Source organism: Lithobates pipiens, unplaced genomic scaffold (assembly GCF_037356315.1).
Source record: "Lithobates pipiens isolate NorthernLeopardFrog02 unplaced genomic scaffold, aLitPip1_a1.2 Scaffold_16, whole genome shotgun sequence".
Lineage (NCBI taxonomy): Eukaryota > Metazoa > Chordata > Amphibia > Anura > Ranidae > Lithobates > Lithobates pipiens.
This window is the reverse complement of record NW_027507748.1, coordinates 43,898,369-43,923,259: the sequence shown is the minus strand read 5'-3', so window position 1 is coordinate 43,923,259 and position 24,891 is coordinate 43,898,369. Positions and strand designations below refer to the sequence as shown.

The 24,891-nt window shown below is 47.6% G+C and overlaps 1 protein-coding gene across 2 annotated transcripts in view; it reads right to left on the bottom strand.

Moving 5' to 3' along the window:
- TMPRSS3 (transmembrane serine protease 3) overlaps positions 1 to 24,891 on the bottom strand; it is a 116,026-nt gene that overhangs the window by 7,807 nt on the left and 83,328 nt on the right. For both annotated transcript variants that reach the window (XM_077479806.1, XM_077479805.1), the window contains 2 exons: positions 13,603 to 13,745; positions 5,336 to 5,488 (listed from right to left, as the gene is read on the bottom strand). In XM_077479806.1, coding sequence (XP_077335932.1) covers positions 5,336 to 5,488; positions 13,603 to 13,745 — 296 coding nt within the window. The remainder of the gene's footprint in view (positions 1 to 5,335; positions 5,489 to 13,602; positions 13,746 to 24,891) is intronic.

Genomic DNA, 24,891 nt, shown 5'->3' with positions numbered 1-24,891 from the left:
GGGAATGTAAACTGGTATAGTTGGCAAGTATGAGGCAGCTGCTTTGGGCCCCACAACAATGACAGGGCCCAGGGCAGCTGCCCCTTTTGCCCTGCCTTAAAGACGGCCCTGCATATGCTCAATGGAAAACCGGGGTCTGGTTCTAATGTTCTTTTCTGGCAGAAAAGGCTTTCCCCTGGCAGACATCTCGTGTGGGTTAAAGTGATGCAGTCTCTTTCTGATTGTAGATCCATGCACTTTGATGCCAAATGTTGGAAGAGTTACCGGCAGATCTGGTGATGATATTTTGGGGTTTCTGTTTCTTGGGGACATTTTATTTTTTTTAGCTTCAAAGGTCAGCTCTTGGGTTGAATTTGCTAGGCAGGCCAGTCCTGTACAAATTAACAGTGGTATGAAATCTATGCCAATTGTAGATTATTTTCCTGTGGATCAATCATTCCAGTGGAATGACTGATTTCAAATAATTGAATCTTTTTAAATCCCTTGCCAGACTCATAGGGATCCACAACTGTCTCCTGAAAGCCTTATGCCGCGTACACTCAGAATTCTCGTCGGAAAAAGCTCTGATGGTTGTTGGATGTTGTTTACGCCAAATTCTGACCCCACCATCTGAATGTTGCAGCTGAAATCGAGACTCATCAGACCAGGCAACATTTTTCCAATCTTCTATTGTCCAATTTTGGTGATCCTGTGGGAATTGTAGCCTCAGATTCCTGTTCTTAGCCAACAGGAGTGTCACTCAGTGAGATCTTCTGCTGCTGTAGCACATCTGCTTCAAGGTTGGATGTGTTGTACATTCAGAGATGGTATTCTGTATATCTTGGTTGTAAAGAGTGGTTATTTGAATTACCGTTGCCTTTCTATCATCTCAAACCAGTCTTCCCATTCTCCTCTGATCTCTGACATCAGTAAGGCATTTTTGCCCACACAACTGCCCCTCACTGGATATTTTCTCTTTTTCGGATCATTCTCTGTAAACCCGAGAGATGGCTGTGCGTGAAAATCCCAGTAGATCAGCAGTTTTTGAAATACTCGGAGCAGCCCGTCTGGCACCAACACCCATGCCACGTTCAAAGTCACTCAAATCCCCTTTTTTCCCCATTCTGATGCTCGGTTTGAATTTCAGCAAGTCGCCTTCATGACGTCTAGGTACCTAAATTCATTGAGTCGCTGCCATGTGATTGGCTGATTAGCAATTTGTGTTACCAAGCAATTGAACAGGTGTACCTAATAAAGTGGCCGGTGAGTGTATATAGCACTGTCTAGTTACACATATATATTGAACATTCACATCAGTCCCTGCCCTCAAGGAGCTTACAATCCGAGGTCCCTAACTCACTTTCATACATACACATACGAGAGCCAATTTAGACAGGAGCCAGTTAAACTACCAGCATGTCTTTTGCCCTGTACACACGACCGGACTTTCCAGCAGACTAGGTCCAACGGACTTCCCGCCGGACTTCCAGCGGAGTTCGGACGGACTTTCCAAACGAACAGACTTGCCCACACATGACCAGACTTTCCGGCAGACTAGGTCCCCCGACCTTCCCAATGGACTTCTGACGGAGTTACGGCAGACTTCCAAATGAACGGACTTGTCCACACACAGACTAAAGTCCGTTCATTTTGAACGTGATGAGTTACGACGGGACTAGAAAAGGAAGTCAATCTCGCTGCTTTTGTTGGCAAGATTGACACCTTGCGGAGCCCCATCGCCTAGTATGGATTTTTAGGGGAACCCCGTAAGCCGAAAAAACGATGTGGGGTCCCCCCAAAATCCATACCAGACCCTTATCCAAGCACGTGGGCCGGTCAGGAAAGGGGGTGGGGATGAGCGAGTGCCCCCCCCTCCTGAACTGTACCAGGCCGCATGCCCTCAACATGGGGGGATGGGTGCTTTGGGGAAGGGGGCTCTCTGTGGGCCCCCCACCCCAAAGCACCTTGTCCCCATGTTGATGAGGACAAGGGCCTCTTTCCGTCAGCCCCGGCCGTTGGTTGTCGAGGTCTGCAGGCGGGGGGCTTATTGGAATCCGGAAGCCCCCTTTAATAAGAGGGCCCCCAGATACCGCCCCCCCACCCTATGTGAATAAGTATGGAGTACCTACCCATTCACCTGGGTGAAAGAAAGTCAATAATAAAACAGACTAGGCAGGTTTTTAAAGTAGTTCATTAGGCAGCTACGGGAGTCTCTTCCGTCTTCAGGGGTCTCTTCCGACTCCTCCGCTCTCTCCGGCCTCTTCTCCCACTCTCTGGCCTTCTCTCCCACTCTTCGGGCCTCTTCTCCCGCTCTCCGATTCTTCTCCCGGACTCCTCCGCTATCTTCTGCTCTTTTACCGCTCTTTTGCTAGCGGTGGCCTGCTCTCTTCCGTCGTCTTCTTCCCTTTGTTGAGGGCAGGTGGTCTAGTAAGGTTCAGGAGGGGGGGGGGCGCTTGATCGTCCCCACCCCCTTTCCTGTCCGGCCAGGCTGCATGCTCGGATAAGGGTCTGGTATGGATTTTGGGGGGACCCCCACGCCGTTTTTTCTGCGTAGGGGGTTCCCCTTAAAATCCATACCAGACCTAAGGGACATTGTCGCCTCTCCATCGCGCTCGCTGCAATAGGAAAATGTGTTTTTTTCCTTTTGCAGCGAGCGTGAGATGTACAGTACCCTGCAGCAAACCATCAGCACGATAGGATCGCGCTGAAAATATTCTCGCGGGCAGGTGCGTCAGACCTTTTCTGTCAAAAAGTCCGGTTGTGTGTACATGGCATTTGGCGTGCGGGAGGAAGCCCATGCAGGCACAGGGAGAACATGCAAACTCCAAGCAGGTAGGTGGTTGGGATTCAAACTGACAACCCTAAGGCTCGGTTCACACAGGGGGCGATGCGAGGCGACACGACTTGCCGCGACCTGCCGCAACCTCTGTATAGAAGTCAATGCAAGTCGCCCGAGGTCGCCCAAAAGTAGTACAGGAACCTTTTTTCTAAGTCGGAGCGACTCGAGTCGCTCCTCTTAGAACGGTTCCGTAGTACAGAACGGGGGAGACTTGTCAGATCGCGGCACGGCAAGTCGTGTCGCCTCGCGTCGCCCCCTGTGTGAACCGAGCCTAATGCTGCTAGGTGGAAGCGCTAACCACTTAGGCCTGATTCACACCTATGCATTTTTAGTGCTTTTTGCATTTTGCAGATTTGCACTACAGTCCATTTAACATTGTTTCCTATGGAACACGTTCTGTAGTGCAAATCTGCAAAATGCAAAAAGTACTAAAAATGCCATAGGTGTGAATTAGGGATGAGCTGAACACCCCCTCGGTTCGGTTTACAGCAGAAGATGCGAACAGGCAAAAGATTTGGCAGAACAAACGAATGCCATTAAAGTCTATGGGACACGAACATGAATAATCAAAAGTGCTAATTTTAAAGGCTTATATGCAAGTTATTCTCAGAAAAAGTGTTTGGGGACCCGGGTCCTGCCCTAAGGGAAATGTATCAAAGAAATTTTTTTTTTTTTTAAAAAAGGCCATTTTTTCGGGAGCATGGATTTTTTGTAACACTTAAAGTGAAACCATAAACATGAAATATTCCTTTAAATTTCATGCCTGTGGGGATAATAGTATGTCTGCAAAGTGACACATTTTTTCCCATGTTTAGAACAATGCCACAGCAAAATGACATTTCTAAAGGAAAAATTGTTAATCATTGTTAATGTAGCTCCCTTGGCGTCAGAAGGGGGTGGGGTCACCTGTTTACGTCACCGTGTGGCCCCGCCCTCAGTTATATAAGCACTGTCACAGCAAAGACGGCGGGAGCCTCCCATGAAGGCGGATTGGTTGTGGCTTTTTTCTTCCATCAGGCGGCGTGAACTTACATAGAGGGACATTTTAATTTTTTTTAATTTTTAACAAGCTGTCTCTTGTCTTTTTTTTACAATTTTTAACACTTTTTTTGTGAAATGGTAGGTATTTGTTATACCTCTTAATTTTTCTTCAATGCATATATACTAGTTCCAGTTACCTGAATTGAAAGCCACAAGACATGGATAACCTTATAAATGCTTTATGTAACAATCTGCCACTCGTTTTTTGGTCAATATCGGTTAGAATATGAGATGGTATTAGATATTATGTACATGGCTATGTATTGTATCTGATTGTATGTCTTTTTCTTTACCGCAAAATAAAAAACTTTGTAAACAAAAAATAAATAAAGTGACCCTCATGGCAATTTTCTGTGTCATTTGTTCAAATGTATGCCCTTTATCGGTAGGCACTGTTTGAATAAAGATCTAATGACTACCTGTTCAAATACGTTAAAAAGTAACAATTTCCATGGGGTGTGCTTAATTTTTCACATGAATGTACATAAATACAGCATATAGCATATATAGTTTTGCTTTTATTATTACTATCATTTTCAGTTTTCTTCTCTGGATTTATCTTAATGGATAATTTTTGTTGTACAATCGTAAAAATTGAATAAAGATTTTGCAAAAAAAAAAAAAAGCACAAACCTTTTCAATTCAGATTTTGCACCCCGATAGCTACATTCAGTTTGTCACTCTTGTCATACTACTTTGGGTCATCCCATTGTTATCTGTGTAAAGCAGGAGTCTCCAAAATTTCTAAACGAAGGGCTAGTTTACTGTCCTTCCAACTTTAGAGGAGCCGGACTGTGGCCAGTGGGAGTGAACAATGCCCTAGTTTTGGTTTTAGAGAAAAGGTTTCCATCATTGATATCAGTGGGAGGAATAATGCCCCATTGTTGGCATCAGTGGGAGGAATAGTGCCCAATCATTGGTGTCAGAGGAAGGAATAGTGCCCCATTGTTGGTGTCAGTGGGAGGAATAGTGCCCCATTGTTGGTGTCAGAGGAAGGAATAGTGCCCCACCACTGGTGTCAGAGGAAGGAATAGTGCCTCAACGTTGGTGTCAGTGGGAGAAATTGTACTCATCATTGTGTCAGAGGAAGGAATAGTGTCCCATCGTTGGTGTCAGAGGAAGGAATAGTGCCTCATTGTTGGTGTCAGTGGGAGGAATAGTGGCACAAAGTTGGTGCCAGTGGGAGGAATAGTGCCTCATTGTTGGTGTTCCATATCCCATTGTTAATGTCAGTGGGAGGAATAGTGCCCCAAGTGCCGGATAAAGCCAAGCAAAGGGCCGTATCCAACCCCCAGACTGCATTTGGAGACCCCTGGTGTAAAGCATGGCAAGAAATAAAAACAATATAACTGATTCTTATATATTTTTTTGCTAATGTAGATCTGAAAAAAGAAAAACATTGGACTAGCCAGCCCAAGGTAGAATATACATTGTACATGAAGCCAACAATGCTAGAAAATATCCTAGGGTAGATACCTCCATCTGCATGTGTATCCAGTCCAGGAAGGATGTGATTCGGGTATACACTCCAGGTTTATATCTCAGAGCACAGCCAACACCCCAGCTTGTTGTCCCCATCAACTTCCACACTTTCCTGTCTTCACACGCCAAAGGACCACCACTGTCCCCCTAAAGCAAGAGATAAGATGAGAGTAAACAGGTATGTAACAAGCGAGTCTCTCTAACATTAACGTGGAACATTTCAATAGAAACTCAATAAAGTCTTTATGGAACTAAAGTGGAGCTTCATTCTCTCAATCAACATTGGATAGTTTTAATCCTTATGAAGCTAGAATTAGTAAATAGGAAGGTATATTATATTTCTTGGTTTTGACCTTTTTTTTCAGTTGCTTCCTTGTTTCCAGGCCTAGGCCATAATGATGTCATACATCCTAGGAGTCTTCAGGAGGGGAGGAGGGGGTTTTCTCAGCTAAGCACATCCTCCTCTATGCATGCCTGAGCTAAGGGCACCAGGATACCAGGAAGTAAATGCTACATTAATCATCTGCTCTTACTCAAGATGGCCGGAAACGCTGGGGGGTTCAAAGTGATTTCTCAGCAAAATAAAGCATAGAGACATGGATGGATGGGGGAGCTTGCTTTTAATATTAACAATTAGGGATGAGCCGAACACCCCCCGGTTCGGTTCGCACCAGAACTTGCGAACGACCCCCGCGTTCGGTACGAACGTTAGAACCCCATTGAAGTCTATGGGACTCTAACGTTCGAATTGGAAAGTGCTAATTTTAACGGCTAATATGCAAGATAGTGTCCTAAAAAGGGTTTGGGGACCTGCCTCCTGCCTCAGGGGACATGGGTCACTGCAAAAAAAAGTTTTAAAAACTGCCGTTGTGGCGGGAGCACTGATTTTAATGACGATTAAAGTGAAAAAAAAAAAGTGAAATATTCCTTTAAATATGGTGCCTGGGGGGTGTCTGTAGTATGCCTGTGAAGTGCCACGTGTTTCCCGTGTTTAGAACAGTCCCTGCACAAAATGACATTAAACGGAAATAACACCATTTAAAACTGCTTGCGGTTTTAATGTTATATCTGGTTCCTGCAATATGGTTGAAAATCATTGAGAAACATGGCATGGGTAGCCCTCCCTGCCCATTACCAGCCTATTTGGGTCTTGTACGCATATTAAGGGGAACCCCGTACCCATATTAAAAAAAGGAAATGCGTGCGGCCCCCAGGCCCTATATGCTCAGAACAGCAGTATACAGGCGGTGCAAACAAGACAGGGACTGTGTAGGTTTGTTGTGTTAAGTTGAATCTGTTTGTCATTTTCAACCGGTACATTTTTAAAGTGTAGCTCCAGTCAAAAAAACTATTTATAATTTGTTTTGTCGTCCATCTTTTTTCATCTCACTTGCTTTTGCAAGTAGGAGATGTTTGTAAGTTGGATGTTTGAAAGTAGGGGCCTGCCCTATATTATAGCGGTATGTACTGGGTACAGAGCACGCAGACAGCACGCACTATCTCCTAACACTACTGACTGCAAGCTCTATTATTAACCACTTGTTAGCCCAATGTTTGCATAAAGTGAAAGATTAAGTTATGCTGAGTAAATAGATATCAAACATGTCACTCTTCAAAATTGCACATGCCCGTGGAATGGCGCCAAACGTCGCTACTTAAAAAATCCCCATAGGCGACGCTTTAATTTTTTTTTTACTGGTTACATGTTTTGAGTTGCAGAGGAGGTCTAGGACTAGAATTATTGCTCTCGCTCTGACATTCTCGGCAATACCTCACATGTGTGGCACATGCGAGCACATGGGGACATGGGCGCTTTAATTTTTATTTTATTTTTTTATTGTTCATTTTACTTTATTTATGTTAGTTTGACATTTTTTTCCCCAAAAATATATTTTTGATCACTTTTATTCCTATTACAAGAAATGTAAACATCCCTTGTAATAGGAATATGGGGTGACAGGTCCTCTTTACAGTGAAATCTGGGGGGTCAATATGACCCCACATCTCACCTCTAGGCTGGGAAGCCTGAAATAAAAAATAAAAAAAAGATTCTGGCTTTGATCGTACTGGCGAGTTGGTAGAAGCACCGGAGGGCGGTGAGGGGTGGGGGGCGTCTATGGCTGGGTATTTCAGGGTATCACCAAGTATGGCTGGGTATCTCTGAGTATGGCTGGGTATGGCAATTTATGGCAGGGTATTACAGAGTACTGGCGGGGTATTGGCGGGGTACTACAGAGTAATAGCAGGGTACTGCAGAGTATTGGGGGGTACTACAGAGTAATGGCAGGGTACTGCAGAGTATTGGGGGTACTGCAGAGTAATGGGGGGTACTGCAGAGTAATGGCAGGGTACTGCACTGCAGAGTAATGGCATGGTACTGCACTGCAGAGAAATGGCATGGTACTGCACTGCAGAGTAATGGCGGGGTACTGCACTGCAGAGTAATGGCAGGGTACTGCAGAGTATGCACTGGTATTGCAGAGTATTGGCAGGGAATTGAGGGGTTAAATTCGGTGAGCAGCGATGTGGGCACTGCAGATGCAGCCCACATCGCTGCTGACACCGATCTCTTTCCCCTCCGCTGTACCGATCGGTACAGAGAGGGGAGGGAGGAACAGGCGTCATAACATGACGCTGGTTTGTTTCCAAGTGATCACTCCGTCATTTGACGGAGCAATCACGTGGTAAACGGCCGCTATGAGCGGCCGTTTACCGTGATCCGTGATGCGACCCGGCGGTCACGGATGCTCTCGAGTGCGCACACCTCGGGGCACGCGAGAGCAGAATTCTGGGAGGCCGTTAATTAACGGCCTCTCAGAGTTAAACAACCCCCCTTAAGCCGTTAATCGGCAATGGGCAGTTGTTAAGTGGTTAAAGCTAGATCACTAGCTATATAGGTGAGGTGAATATAGTGGTGTATACTGCAGTCAGGGCACAGACAACAACCACTACACAGCAGCAAGATAGGAAATCAGCCAAAAACGATTGGTGTGTACTGTGTTGAAGGTACACAGAACACCCACTGCTTCAGATGCTAAGTAACACACTACACGAAGCCGCCTCAAAGGCGGCCTTATATAGTGTGGGGCGTGCACTACACAGCCTGAGCTATGATTGGCCACAGGCAGGATGCCTGTGGCCAATCATGGCTCTCCTCGCTGCCGGCGCTGCGATTGGCCAAGCATGCGGGGTCACAGTGCATGCTTGGCCAATCATGGGGCAGCAATGCACTGCGCCACCGCAGTGCATTGTGGTCCGCGCGCGCGTCACTCGAATTTTGACGCGAACGGCCCAAACGTTCGGAATTCGCCGAACGGCCGAACAGCCAATGTTCGAGTCGAACGTACGTTCGACTCGAACACGAAGCTCATCCCTATTAACAATGAACAAAATAGTTTTTTTGTTTTGTGGTGCTCAGATGCAGCGGAGTTCAATAAAAAAAAAAGAAAAGAAAAAACACTCTGTGTAACTTAGTATGGTATTATAACTCAGCAAGCCAGCACTTGATATAGGGTTTCACACTACTTCAAAACATAACTAAAAATGACGTGCATCTCATCAACTAACACCTAAAATGAATATGTGGATCCCGAAAGTGTGGATCCCTCCTAGGAGGAGGGGAGGAGATGCACAGTGGAAACGAGGAGGAGACAAGCCACTGGCCGATGCCTGGATGGCCGATCCCCACCGATGCCTGGATGCCTGATCCCCGCCGCCCCTCGGTTGGCTGATCCCCACCGCTGCTCCTTGGATGCCCGCCAATGTCTGGGGTAAGTGGACCGGATAGCGGGGGGTTTGAGTTGCTGCAGGGGGGGTTCAGTTGTTTGCCACCCTCCCTCCAACAAAAAAACACCAGCTGCCACTGCAGTTTTGAATTTCGCAAAAGTTTGGAACTGAATAACGGACCACATTGAAGTCTATGGGACCCGAACTGGAAAAATAAAAAGTGCCCATTTTAAAGGCGTATATGCAAGTAATTGGGTATACAATGAATATGGGGGTCTGGGTACTGCCCTGGGGGACATGTATCAATGAAAAAACAGTTTGTAAAAACATAATTTTGAAATGAGCAGTGATTTACTGATGTTTAAACTGAAACCATAAAAATTAGAAATAACATTAAAAATGAACAAATATTTTAAATATAGTGCCTGGGGGGGGGTTCCCCTAGTCTGTCTGTAAAGTGGCACATCTGTACCGTGTATAGAACCTGCTGCAACAACAATGGCTTGGAGAGCCAGTCTTTATGATGAGAACAAAATTTAGTGCACTCGAAACAAGAGTAGAGATTTTTGGTGTCTTTTTCACAGACTTTGGATAGAAGTAACAGGCGTGGAAAAATTGGGCTTTGGGTGTTGGTGGTGCCTTCACACCGTAACCCTATAGAGGTCTTGATGAAAGCAAGAATTGGCCTTGCTGTTAAAAATTTAAATAACATGCACCTGTCAAACACGTGTGGAAAAATTGGTCCTTGGGTATTAATTGTGCCCATGAAACCTACACCAAAATAAATTCTTCCATATTAAATCAATACCCACAAAGCTAGGCAGCCTAGATAGTCTTTCAAAGATTTCAGATCCAGAAAGCACTTAATCAGCTACAGCAGCATCAGGGGCTTGATAGCTGCTGCTAATCCAGGACTGATTCATTTTGATAAATGTCAGCCGCTCCACGGAGTCTATGTACAGACGTGCTGTCTTATCTGTCACAAAACCTCCAGCAGCACTGAATGTCCATTCAGAAAGCACACCGGATGCAGGGCAGCCCAGAAGTTCAATCGCATACTGGGCATGTTCTGGCCAGTGGTCTCTTCTCATGACCCAGTAACCCAGTAAATACTCAACTGGAAAGCTCTCCATGTCTGTTTTCACCCCTAGATAATATGATGCCGATGGGATGTGGAAGCTGATAGCCCTGGGTGCTGAGGAAAAAAAAAATTTGAAAAGCACCCTTGAGGTGGCCCCCTTCTCCTCTTCTCCTCTCTTAACAAACAGAAGCCTCCCAACTGTTTTACCCGAGACTGTAACCCACCAGAGTCTGGAAAGGCATTACCTAAACTCATCTTTAAAGGTGTCCACAAGAGATTACATCTTCTGTTCCCTCTGTGGGGACGGGATGAGTTCTAAAACTTTCCCCTTGTAACAGTGGTAATGGAGGGTTGCCAACCAATAGTGATCCTTCTCCTTGATTCCACAATTTCTCGGGTCCTTTCGCAGGCTTTAAAGAATGAGGGAGCCCATGCACCGGAAGTTTGCGGAGGCATGAGAAGATTACAGTATCTGGACCTGCCTCCTTCCAGCCACGTACTACTCCCAAGGGTGCTGAGCATGAAAAACCATCTGTTAAGGGTTGAGGTATGTTTTCCCCTGCTTCAATGTCTCCATAACTGCCAGAATCCTCCTCCTCTTGTGTGTTGCATGACGTTGCAAGAATGGTGTCTGCATAAAGTGGGCCTTGAGAGGAAAGGAAGTCCTCCTCTTCCTCCCACTACTCTGCCTCAAGTGCCCTGTCCATAATGTCACGCAGAGTCTGCTCCAGCAGGAACACAACAGGGATTGTGTCACTGATGCATGCATTGTCATGGCTCACCATTCTTGCATTTCCCAACCGCCCCGGACCATCCTGGAATTTGATCTAAGTCCCAGCATCCCAGTGAATCACAGCAATGTTCTGGAGAAGAGCCAATTCTCAGAACAAATTCCAGCACTTGGCTCCATTGAAATTGCTGGCAGAGGCGCATGCGTGCTGGCGCGAGCATCAGTGCAGCTTTTTGCCCCACACTTCTTCGCGACTCCAATTCCCCCGCTGGCATTCTGTGGCCCAGGGGCAGACTGACCAATCAGTGCTGCCCTGGGAAAACATGGAGTCAAGTGGCAGCAGGTGCGGGGAGCAGAACAGCATCCGGTTCCAGGAGGAGGTAGGGATGAAGAGCAGCGAGAGCGGCCAGGACCGATTAGCTTGGAGGGAGAAGAGCTCCGAAGACCTGCCAGGACCCATGGACAGGCTGACCAGAGGACAGGCAGGCAGGAGGTGCAGGCAGCCAGCACCAAACAGATCCTCTGGATGGAGCACACACCTTCCCACAGACAGGAACTGCAGAATGGGATATGAGGGCACAGGAGGGACTGCAGACAGGGCCGGGGTCTCTCTCACTTCCCTAAATCTTTCCTTCGCCCCCCCTCTTCTTCCCCTCTCCTCTCTTCTTCTCCTCAACCCCTTTCCCCTCTCCCCCTTTCCTCCTTCCCCCTTGGGGTATGTCCTTGTGGCCTCCTCAAATGATGACAGTACAATGCATGCATACTTTATCAGCAGCCATTGGTGTGGGGAAAAAAGCAGAGCCGGCCTGAGTCTGTTGTTGCGCCATACTCACACAGGTACTCATTGACAGCCCTCTGCTGCATGTGCACCTGCTGCAGAATTGCCAATGTGGAGTTCCCCCTTGTGGGCATGTCACAAATCAGGCGGTTTATAGGCAGGTGGAATTCCCGTTGAATTTCTGACAACCCAAAACTGGCTTTGTATGACTGTCTCAAATGGCTACAGACTCTTCTGGCCTGCTTTAGCAGATCTTCCAACCCTAGGTACCTGTTCAAGAGATGCTGCACCACCAAACTGAGGACATGTGCCTGGCATAGCACATGTGTCAACCTTCCCTGTCTAAGGGCAGACAGGAGATTTGTGGTATTACACCATCTTTCCTGGCTCCAGGTGACTTGGCATGAACCACCTCTGGGCCTGCCCCCTTGCAGAGCTGCAAGAATCTCTGCACCGGTGTGGCTCCTGTCCCCTACACATGGCAGCTGAAGCACTGTATGGAACCTTCTAGCCTGTCTCATGGAATACCCCCTTGAACGCTTATGGGGTACTGGTGGTTAATAGGCCAATTCAGCAGAGGAGGGCATGGAGGAGGAGGGGGTGAGCTGACAAATCTTGCATCATCACCAGTAGATGTATGGAGACATGGCAGCATAACAAGCTGCAGCACTGAGCCCTGTGTCCTGTATCCTTCCGAGTTGCAAGCAGAGTTGCCCAGTGTGCTGTGAACTAAATATAGCGTCCCTGACCATGTGTTATATATACTGTGGTAAACTTGCAATCACACACTGAAATATACTGCAGGAAACCTGCCCTGACAAAATAAAATTACACTAAAGTAAAAAAGAACGGCCGCACTACTCTCACACTGTACTATCACTAGATTCACACTAATCTGACAATTTACACTCACAATAGAAGGACAATAGTACACTATAGCACACTAACTCTATATGAGAAAATGCTCTTCTGGAAGAATGGTCAAACATTCCCATAGACACACTCCTAAACCTTGTGGACGGCCTTCCCAGAAGAGTTGAAGCTGTTATAGCTACAAAGGGTGGGCCAACTCAATATTGAACCCTACGGACTAAGACTGGGGTGCCATTAAAAATCATGTGCGTGTAAAAGCAGGTGTCCCAATACTTTTGGCAATATAGTGTATATGTAAGCTGATTGATGCTCAGGGCTTTCTCTTTCTCTCTCTGCTATATGGGCCTGCTGCTGAGTGAAAAGGCTGAGTGCTGACAAAACACTAAAAAGGTACACATACCGCCTGCTTAGTCGGTAACCAATTTGAGTTTAGTTAATGGTTTGACAAGATGTTTTGTTTGTTTTATGCTATAAACTTGCTGTACAAAGCCCTCCTGCATTCAGCTGTGATTGTTTACTGCCTTGCTGAAAGCAAAACATGCAGGGCAAACCTGCCTGGATTTTTCCTGGATCATGAATGTTATTTCACAGCCAATAACAGTTGAGCCTGTCCACCTTACAACATATATACATATGGTACATATAAATGAAACAACTTTTTTTTACCAAGGTTCTTCTGCTCGGTCCAGTGACACACAATTATTTGTGAGTGCCGTTTGAATAGCACTGTAAGCTCAGGCCGATGTGATAACGCCCCTCCGGAGGTGGGTTCATGACAGCCTTGGCCTAATTAAGGGAAGTGGGTCTACTGGCCTTCACTGTCATTCAACCCAGAGGACTGGAGCCCCCTAGTGGCAGAGAGGACTTTTGGCAGTGAGCGTAGGTATTATACAGTTTGTTTTTTATGTTTACTCTTATTCCTGGGATTTTCCTTTAAGCACAGCTGGTGAGGCTGACTAATTGTAATGTTGAGCAAACTACTGACACTTGATAAGCAGGGTGGGTGCAAATATAAGACTTATCATTCTGTATATAAGTATTAATCTTAAATCTTATAAATAAATTATATGTACCTGACAGGTGTCGACTCCACCTTCCAGGAAGCCGGCGCACAGCATAGATGGTTTTATAACTCCCCCGTACATGTATTTTGTATTACACACTCTGTTTGATATGAGAGGGACCCCAGCATAATCCATTGTCTGTGATGTGTCACCTAGTTGGACAAAAAAATGCAGTATTTAAAATAATGATACTATATGTGTCCCAAGAAAAATGACAAACGTACTTATAGAGGCTTTGTCACCAGACCATTATTTTCACAGACAATCTTCCCATAAGGTTACATGTGCATTTAATGTTTTTTATGCATGTTATTTACCTGTAAAAGCCTCCCTTGTGTAGACATCCAAAAACTCTGAGGCCGCGTACACACGGGCGGACTGTTCGCCCAACTTTGTCCGCTGAACAGTGTTTGGGCGGACAGTCCGCTCGTGTGTGGGCTTTCAGCGGACAGTTTCAGCGGACAGTTTGACGAACAAGGTTTTTCGGAAATTCCGTAAAACTGTCCGCTGAAACCTTGTTTGAGCGAACAGTCCGCCCGTGTGTAGGCTTGTTCGTCAAACTAAGTTCCGCGCATGCTCAGAAAGGATTTACACGCCGAAAGTTATAATGCAGTGTATAGGACGTCGTATTTTTCGTCCCATCGTACGTGCCGTTCACGTCATCGCGCACGGTTTCAGCAAACTGTTCGTTCGTCGTGTGTGGCCATGTCCGTCCATGCTAATTTTGAGCGGACTGTTTGCCGAAACTGTTTGACGGACAAAGTTGGGCGAACAGTCCGCCCGTGTGTACGCGGCCTGAGACTGCATATTAGCAGCACCAGCAGACTCAGGCCGCGTACACACGCGGGGACTGTTCGCTGAAACTTTGTTCGTCAAACAGTTGCCGCAACAGTCCGCTCAAAATTTGCATGAGCGGACTTGCCCACACACGGCACTTTTTGAGCGGACTGTTTCAGCGAACTGTTTGCCAAACAGTTCGCTCAACTTTTGAAATGAACGGACTCGCCCACGTAAGGCGGAGGCAAGTCCGCCCATTTCGAGCGCGTGTACAGGTAGGCGGGGCCCGCGAAGGAGACGTCGCGGGCACCGCCGCCTGGAATGGACTTAAAGGGACACCCAACGCCGAAAAAAATCGGCGTGGGGGTTCCCCCAAAGTCCACAACAGACCCTTGTCCGAGCACGCTACCCGGCCGGCCAGGAAAGGGGGGGCGAGCGAGCGCGCCCCCCCCCCTGAGCCGTACCAGGCCGCGTGCCCTCAACATGGGGGGTGCCTTGGGGAAGGGGGGGCCGCGCGGCCCCCCCACCCCAAAGCACCTTGTCCCCATGTTGATGAGGACAAGGGCCTCTTCCCGACAACCCTGGCCGTTGGTTGTCGGGGTCTGCGGGCGGGGGGCTTATCGGAATCCGGGAGCCCCCTTTAAGAAGGGGCCCCCGGATACCGGCCCCCCAGCCTATGTGAATGAGTATGGGGTACAATGTACCCCTACCCATTCACCTGTGAAAAAAAGTACAAAAAAAAACACAACACAGGGTTAAAATATTTTATTGCACAGCTCCGGGGGTCTTCCGTCTTCGGGGGTCTTCTCCGGACTCCTCCGCTATCTTCTTGTAGCTCTTTTGCTAGCGGAGGAGTCCGGCTTTCTTCCTCCCCGCCTCCCTTCTTCCGACTTCGGGGGTCTTGTCCCCCTCTTCGGTTCTTCTGCCGGGCCACCGCGCCTTCTTATAGCTCTTTTAGAGGCGGTGGCCCAGTCTTCTGTCGCCGCCTTCCGTTCTTCTTCTTCTTCTTCTTCTTCTTCTTCTTCTTCTTCTTCTTCTCCAGGAGATGTTGACACGTCGCTCTCTCCGGCCGGAATGCCAGAGCCGCGCTGTGCTGCCACTTATATAGTGCCAATGGGGCGGTGTCACATGGTATATGTCACATGGGTTGGTCACATGTGTTGATGTCACATGGGGACTATGACATCGTAAGGGGGCGGGGTCACCATGTGACATCAACCCATGTGACCAACCCATGTGACATATACCATGTGACACCGCCCCATTGTCACTATATAAGTGTCAGCGCAGGGCGGCTCTGGCATTCCGGCCGGAGAGAGCGTCGTGTCAACATCTCCTGGAGAAGAAGAAGAAGAAGAAGAAGAAGAAGAAGAAGAACAAGAAGAAGAAGAAGAACGGAAGGCGGCGACGGCGACAGCGGCGACAGAAGACCGGGCCACCGCCTGCAAAAGAGCTACAAGAAGGCGCGGTGGCCCGGCAGAAGAACCGAAGAGGGGGACAAGACCCCCGAAGTCGGGAGAAGAGGCCGGCGGCGGGGAGGAAGAAAGCCGGACTCCTCCGCTAGCAAAAGAGCTACACGAAGATAGCGGAGGAGTCCGGCGAGAAGACCCCCGAAGACGGAAGACCCCCGGAGCTGTGCAATAAAATATTTTTTCTCGTGTGTTGTGTTTTTTTTTTGGGTACTTTTATTTTACAGGTGAATGGGTAGGGGTACATTGTACCCCATACTCATTCACATAGGGTGGGGGGCCGGTATCCGGGGGCCCCCTTCTTAAAGGGGGCTCCCGGATTCCGATAAGCCCCCCGCCCGCAGACCCCGACAACCAACGGCCAGGGTTGTCGGGAAGAGGCCCTTGTCCTCATCAACATGGGGACAAGGTGCTTTGGGGTGGGGGGGCCGTGCGGCCCCCCCTTCCCCAAGGCACCCCCCATGTTGAGGGCACGCGGCCTGGTACGGCTCAGGAGGGGGGGCGCGCTCGCTCGCCCCCCTTTCCTGGCCGGCCAGGTAGCGTGCTCGGACAAGGGTCTGTTGTGGACTTTGGGGGGACCCCCACGCCGATTTTTTCCGGCGTTGGGGTTCCCCTTTAAGTCCATTCCAGGCGGCGGAGCCCGCGACGTCTCCGTCGCGGGCCCCGCCTACCTTCACACGCGCTCGAAATGAGCAGACTTCCCTCCGAGCGGGAACAGTTTGCTCATTTCGAAAGTGGCCTACACACGGGCGGACTGTTCGCTCAAACAAAGTTTCAGCGGACAGTTTTTCGGAATTTCCGAAAGACTTTGTCCGTCAAACTGTCCGCTGAAACTGTCCGCTGAAAGCCCACACACGGGCGGACTGTCCGCTGAAACACTGTTCAGCGGACAAAGTTGAGCGAACAGTCCGCCCGTGTGTACGCGGCCTCAGAGTTGCCATTTAAGTGACACTCTTTATAAGCCGTTCTCACACTTTTTACCCCAGAGCAGGGATATGCAATTAGCGGACCTCCAGCTGTTGCAAAACTACAAGTCCCATCATGCCTCTGCCTCTGGGTGTCATGCTTCTGGCTGTCAGGGTCTTGCTATGCCTCATGGGACTTGTAGTTCTGCAACAGCTGGAGGTCCGCTAATTGCATATCCCTGACCCAGAGGAACCTTTAAAATAATTCAGGGAACCCTTGTTAAAACCAATTTTTTGGCAGTCAGTGGGAAAAATGGCACTTATAATGGTGACCAGTGGTCCAGGTGCAACATGTACAGACAACTAAAAAGATCACTGGGTTCATGCAGCTGGCTCTGCTAAGTAACGTTGACCCAGGAACTATGTGGGTACCATCAGATAAAAAGTCCATCAGCCACAATCCAAGGAACCCCTTGCAACCTCTGGAGAAACCCTAGTTGAGGATGGTTGCTCCATAGTTTTCCCATTCCCTCCTCTTCCACCTGCTACATAAAAGATTATGTAGGGAGAAGAGGGGAGCTGCAGAGGAGTTGGGTCAACACAGACAGTAACTAGGCCCTTCCAGAAGAGGAGAGAGCTAACATGTGCAAGGAGGGAGGGGGCTGTGCTAGAGAATTTACTCTTCCTGGAGTAGTCAAAGGTTCTATCAAGTTTAAAGGCACAATACAAGGCAAGGAAAGGCGCTGCCCGTAAGAATTTTAAATACTTGATTTTCTATGTTTCTACCTGCAAATTCTTTAGGTTGGTGACAGGTTCTCTTTAAAGGGTTATTTCACCCAAAAGGAATGTTTACAGATGTAGCCTGGTGGGCTGAGCCAGCACCTCCTCTCTTATATGTCTAAGCCCTTGTGGAATGTTTCCTATCGGACCATTTTGTCGGATATTCCGACTGTGTGTGGTCTGCATCGGACTGTTTCCGTTGGAATATCCAATGGACCAAGTTTTCCAACTTGCCGGTAAAATTTTCCGACAAAATGCTCCTATCGGACATACTCCGATCATGTGTAGCCTACTCCGAGGGACAAAGTGCCACGCATGCTCAGATCAAATTCCTAGACCAAAGCTATTGGCTACTAGCCTGAACGTAGTCCCATCGTAACGAAATAACGTCATCACGTTATGTACAATCGGATTTTCTGACAACTTAGTCCGACCGTGTGTATGCAACATCACTTCCGGACCTCTTCCGGAATTAATCCGTTGGAATTACTCCGACGGATTTGGTTGTCGGAATCTCCGACCGTGTGTACAAGGGCTTAGATATTCCAACAGAAAGATCCCCTTAACACAATTCTGGATTTGCCCGGCATGTATCACATCTATGCAATGTAGCGATGCCTCTTTGGGGTGCTTAGGATCAGGATACAAATTAGGTAGAATGGTGTCCTGATTAAAATGGAAGGAGGAAACCGCCTTAGTGAGGAAGATGGCCAGGGATCTAAAAACCTTCATGAACAGCCATGGGAAAAACACCTTACGAATAAGGTCAGCCAAGGGAGTATCCCAAATAGGCTCAACGGAGGCATTTTTAGAGCTGACAGTACCAAACTAAGATTCCAAGGTGAGACATATGGACCACCAGGGGCATCCATGTGAGGGCAGCACAGTGGCTCAGCACTACCTACCTGGAGTTTGCATGTTCTCCCTGTGTGAAAGTACAATATATATGTAAAAGAGATGTGTAAATTGTTGGTGTTATATACACTAAATACCTTTAAGAATAATGTGAGCCACCCCTTGAACAAATGCCTTTTCTAGGGAATGGGTGGCCAGCGGTCTCTAAAAAAGAATGGCCAATGCCGAGACTTGACCTTTCAGGGTGCTAATGGCCAAATGCTTATTTAGCCCAGATTGGAGAAAGAAAGGGCAGGATATGTCCCATGGAGTATCACCTTGGATGAAGTTTGTGTGCTTCACCCCATATGAAGTGAGTCTTCCAAGTGCGTTGATAGACATTGCACATTCTTTCCTTAAAGAGGAAGTAAACCCTGATGGGGTTTTACTTCCTCTTTGTTCCCCCACAAATAGAGCTTTCTTTTGGTGGTATTTGATCACTTCTGAGGTTTTTATTTTTTGTGCTATAAATGAAAAAAGACCGAAAATTTTGAAAAAAAAACGCATATTTCTTTGTTTCTGTGACAAAATTATGCAAATTATTAATTTTTCTTCATAAATTTTGGGCACAATTTATACTGCTACATATCTTTGGTAAAAATAACCCAAATTAGTGGATATTATTTGGTCTTTGTGAAAGTTAGAGAGTCTACAAGCTGTGGTGCGAATCGCACAAAATTGATCACATCTGATGTACTGGTGGCCTATCTCATTTCTTGCAACCCGAACAAGCCAGGAAAGTACAAATACCCCCCAAATTACCCCTTTTTGGAAAGTAGACATTCCAAGGTATTTAGTAAGAGGCATAGTGAGCTTTTTGATGTTGTCATTTTTTTCCCACAATTCTTTGCAAAATTAAGATTTTTTATTTTTTTCCACAAAATTGTCATTGTAATAGGTTATTTCTCTCACATGGCATGTGTATACCACAAATGACACCCCCAAAAAAATTCTGCTACTCCTCCTGAGTATTACAATACCACATGTGTGGGACTTTTTCACAGCCTGGCCACATAGAGAGGCCCAACATGCAGGGAGCGCCATCAGCTGTTCTAGGAGCATAAATTACACATCTAACTTGTTGACTACCTATTACACTTTTGAAGGCCCTGGAGCACCAGGACAATGACACGTGGCACTGATGACAGATGGCACTGATATGTGGCAATGATGACACTTTTACGTGGCACTGATGACACGTGGCACTAATGACAGATGGCACTAATATGTGGCACTGATGACAGATGGCACTTATACGTGGCACTGATGATACGTGGCACTAATACGTGCCATTGATGACAGATGGGACTAATACGTGGCACTGATGACAGATGGCACTAATATGTGGCACTGATGACAGATGGCACTAATACGAGGCACCGATGACGCGTGACACTGATGACAGATGGCACTGATAAGTGGCATTGATGACACGTGACACTGACAACAGATGGCACGTGACACTGACAGGTGGCACTGATGACAAATGGCACTGATACGTGGCACTGATGACAGATGGCACTAATATGTGGCACTGATGACAGATGGCACTATGTAGCACTGATGACACGTGGCACTGATGACAGATGGCACTTATACGTGGCACTGATGACAGATGGCACTGGGGACAAATGGCACTGACAACAGGTGGCACTGGGGACAGATAGCACTAACAGGTGGCACTGGGGGCAGGTAGCACTGGGGTGGATGGCACTGGGGGAGCATGACACTGGGGGAGCATGGCACTGGGGCGGATGGCACTTTTTTAATTTTTTTTATTTTTTTCACTTACGGCCGCTGCAGCCGTTCATCTCTCCCTCCTCACACGCTGTCTGTGTGAGGAGGGAGAGCGGCACTGCGAGATGATCTCATATGTTTACATATGAGATCATCTCACATTGGACGCGCCGATCGCGCTGTAAACGGCCGCTGTGATTGGCCGTTTACAGCGATCTGTGTTTGTCTGTCTCCGGGGGACACGGCAAACACAGAACTTCCCCGATGCGCGCCCGCGGTGGCGCACATTGCGGAAGTAAACATCAGGACGGCCTCCCGGACGAAAGCGCCCGCTCTACGACCGTCATTCAGCTATAAGGCGAGCGGGAGGAGGTTAAGCAAAAGCATAGACAGTAAACAAGCCAAAGGTTGGTAACAAGTGGTAGGGAAGATAGGCACAGCAGCAGGATTGATAAGAGCAAGATATTGGCTGGAGGAAGCACAATAATCTGGAAAACAGGAAGTACAAAAGTCTGGCTTAAATAGGAAGTTCATATGAGGAGCAAAGGGTTCAAAGTTCAAGAGAAACAAGCCATAAGGCAACGCTGTCTAAGCAATCAGTACCAAGAAAGCATAAGGGCAAAAGGCCTGTAATCATAGGCAAGGTGTCCAACCTGACTCATACTGTATAGGTTAAGTCATTATTGCCTAGTAAGGCATACACCAAACGTTTTTTCCCCTAGTGTAGGGAAACAAAGAGGCTAAATTAATGACAAAGAGTGTAGACTGCTCACAGGAATTAAAATAATTTTTTTATTAAATACAAAATAGTGAATGGCCATCTATTAGGTTAATAGATGGAGAAAGGCAACTCCCAGACAAGGAACACACAGAACCACTTAACACTGCATGACACCATGCTACATGGAGCAAACACATGACTAAACAAAAAACATTAAAGAAAATTGTCCGGATGCCAAAGTATGCTGACCCACAGAGTACTGCCACGGCCAAATGCCGTATGTCAGTAACAAAGGGGACTACCTATGGCAGTACTTCCATGTGTCAGCCCCCTTGGAGGCTCAAGCTGGGGGAGAAGGTGGCTAGTTGGACTAGTATAGTGGATTCTAGGGTGCTATGCTGCTGGGTACCCAATGGAACTTATCCCATCATATCATCCTATGGGGAAAGGGACACAATTGTCCATCCTGTGTGCAAGCTCCCCAAATAGAATAGGGATGAAAATGGGAGGACTGTCACTAACGGGCGGGTACCGGGACATTAATGCCCCAGTGTTGGGCTCCCCACATGGATCAGTGGGTGCTGTGGAGTCATACACCTATGGACAGTACTGTCATGGATTGGGAGGGGGAGGGAGGCTAGGACTGGATAAGTGTGAGTCAATGGGCATCAGAGAATGTATATACAGTCTCAAACCACAGTCATGGTACTTTACCGCTGACGGGACACAGCTCCAGTCAGCCCCCATCTCCACAGATCTCCACGCTGGGCGCTTCACTGAATTTGGAATCCACAGGTTCTGCTGTCCAGATGCACTGTACAGACGAGCCGGCGCAGCTGGTATCTGTAATGGCTCCCACTGATTCACTCAGATTGCGATTTGAGTGTCCTCCCCTTACAGCTCGCCAACACTAGCTGGGATGCTACAAGTGGCGTCTCTGACGTTGATGACGTCAATGTGCTTCTCTGTATGATTGCGTAGCTTTCGTCTGGACCTACGCAATCGTACAGTGAAACGCGTTGACGCCATCAACGCCCGAGACACCGAACGGTCGCCCTGTAGCAAATAATCTGTTATAGGGCGGTTGGCAACTGGTTAAAGCAAAGTTTTAATCTGCTTATATTTTGCCTTCATTGGTCCCCCCCCCTTCATCATCATTTAGCTTCCCTAAAGCACCACAGCACCCTTTCTCAGTACTCCTCTTAGGAGTCCTCAGTCCTGATGCAAGCAGTGGGCTGGCTCTTGCAACGAGCTATGCAAATATCAAAATGCCTTGACGGATGGATATCAGTCTGGTACTGTGGACATTCCTAGGCAGGCTGCAGACCACCCTAGGGGATGCTGGGCCTCTATTACTGAATTAACTGAAAGCCAATGTATAAGGGGGGGGGGGGGGGGGGCGCGCCAGGGAATGTCCGGCTGGGGGGGAGCTAGATGATTCTGAACGTTTTCCAGCCAGGAAATGAGGCGGGCTTTATCTGACCTGCTGTCGCTTCTAATGCACACTGTGAGAGGCTCACAATGTGCAGTGAAATTGGAGTAATGTGATTTCAGAACGGGAGAGGAGCCTGTCCAACTGTGCAAGGCTGAAAGGAAGGCTTCTTTAAAGGAAGCTCCAGGGCACTATAGTAAAAGTCTTGAGAAGATGAAGACAATGGAAATCTCTTAGCACCTATGGGGCCAGCAAACAAGCTCTGCCCATACCATAGAATCCATCGACCACCGCAGAAATCAGAACCTAATGGGGATGGATGGGGATAGTATGTGAATCAAGACAATCAAAATTGGTGGGTACCATTTACCTACCCACCTCCTTCCACTTTCATCGCCTTTATTTTAAATAAAACGGAGGTCTTTTTTTTAATTTTATTTTTTTCCATCTATACCTTTGTTATGATTTCCGTTAAATTCAAATACCTCGCTGCGTCAAGAGATGGAGCAGAACACCAACACAAATTATAAATTTTTCTTCTTTTTTTTTCATCTCGAGTACTGAAACCTTTTTTTTTTTTTTTTTCGCCCGTCTCGCTAACTTTGCCACCTGCTGCGATTCCATAGCTGCGGTGAATCGGTAATAATACAGCCGTTGCCATGGCAACCGTGCGTGATGCAATGAATTCGGCAGCGGGCATTAAGCAGAAGAATAAGCTGTTTCTTAATCCCTCATTTAAATATCTTTCACAAAGAGCTTGCCTGAGCCGATCTGCCATTTCAATTATAAAAGAAGGAGGAAAAAAAAAAGGTGAAAATATATTAAAAAGACTCGGGGAAAACAAACCAGGAATGCGAGGTGACAACACGGAGTCCGAGGCTTTTTAAACACTCGATAAAACTATTATTAAGTCTATTTACAGAAAAAAAAAAAAAAAAAGGATTTCAAACACGGTAAATCACACAAGGTCTATTGTGATAAGAAAACAGGATGATCTATTTAGAGGTACGGTCTCCTCGTAGGGGTGGAACACAAAGGTGGTGATATGCGGAAAATAAGGTTACTTTGAAAGGGTCGGTAAACAGACTTTTGCTCGGGGATTAGAGAAACACGGCAACAATACAAATGGTATTTGATGTAACTTTTTGCTCTCGATACCTTATTTGCTTCCTGCTTTCATGGCCATTTCAATGGGCGATACCATCAAAAAATGAATTATTCTAAATCCCGGGTTTGTATATTAAATGATAATGACAGTGTTTGCTTTAAAGTAACGCTACACTGAATAAATTCCTGACATGTTGCAATATACAGAAACATTCTTTTTCACTAAAACCCAACATTTATCCTTAAAAAGGGTCAAGGCTCTGTGCAGGCCAGTTGAGTTCCTCCACACCAAACCCATCAAGCCATGGAGCTGGCTTTGTGCATGGGGGGCTAGAAAATAAAAGGGTCTTTCCCAAACTTTTGGTGTTGTTCTCCAGTGGTGGCAAACCTTGCCCCCCCCCCCCCCCCCGATGTTATGGAACTACATTTGCCATGATGCTCGGCTACACTGCGGAGCATCATGGGAAATGTAGTTCCATAACATTGGAGGGGGAGCAAGGTTTGCCACCACTGGAGAACAATACCAAAAGTGCCAAGGTTCACCATCATTGTATATGCCTTCCTTTCGTAGTGACAACTACACAACCCTTTTCTTGGTCTGGTGTCACAAGCAGGGACGTATCTATCAAAAAGCAAACAAGGCGCTTGCCTTGGGTGGCATTTTTCAGTGGGACGGGGCCGCCCGCAGGTAGAAGGGACACTACGAGGACTGCAGAGAAGCAGTGACTTCGCTACAGGGGTGCAGGGGGTGCGGACACCCAGCCAGGGGGGTGACACCAAGGGTGGTCGCGGACTGACTGTTTGGTGACAGGGGAGCGAAGCGAAAGCAGGAGGTGGCTGCAGGCTCTGATCCCAGAAGTAGCTCAATTGGCAGAGCAGGTCGGAGTCCCGAGCTGTGACCCAGCCTTGGCAGCCTTGGTACACACAGCTGATAAAAAAGAGCCAGCAGGCTGCTGGAAGGTGAGAGTCCGGTGCAGTTGTTTTTGGGAGGGGGGATGAGATAGTTTCCTAGTGTAGTATGGGGGTATAGGGGAGCCCCTTCTCTCTTTTTCAACCCCCTCCCCTCTCTCTCACCCCCTTACCTTTCTTTCACCCCCCCCTCTCTCCCTCCCCCATAGCCGCCAAAGATCCCACATAGCCACCAGAGTCCCTGCATAGCCACCAGAGACCCTGCATAGCCACCAGAGATCCCACATAGCCACCAGAGTCCCTGCATAGCCACCAGAGACCCTGCATAGCTACCAGAGATCCCTCATAGCCACCACAGATCTCACATAGCCACCAGAGTCCCTGCATAGCCACCAGAGACCCTGCATAGCCACCAGAGATCCTGCATAGCCACCAGAGATCCCGCATAGCCACCAGAGACCCTGCATAGCCACCAGAGATCCCACTTAGCCACCAGAGAGCCCGCATAGCCACCAGAGAGCCCGCATAGCCACCAAAGACCCTGCATAGCCACCAGAGACCCCACAT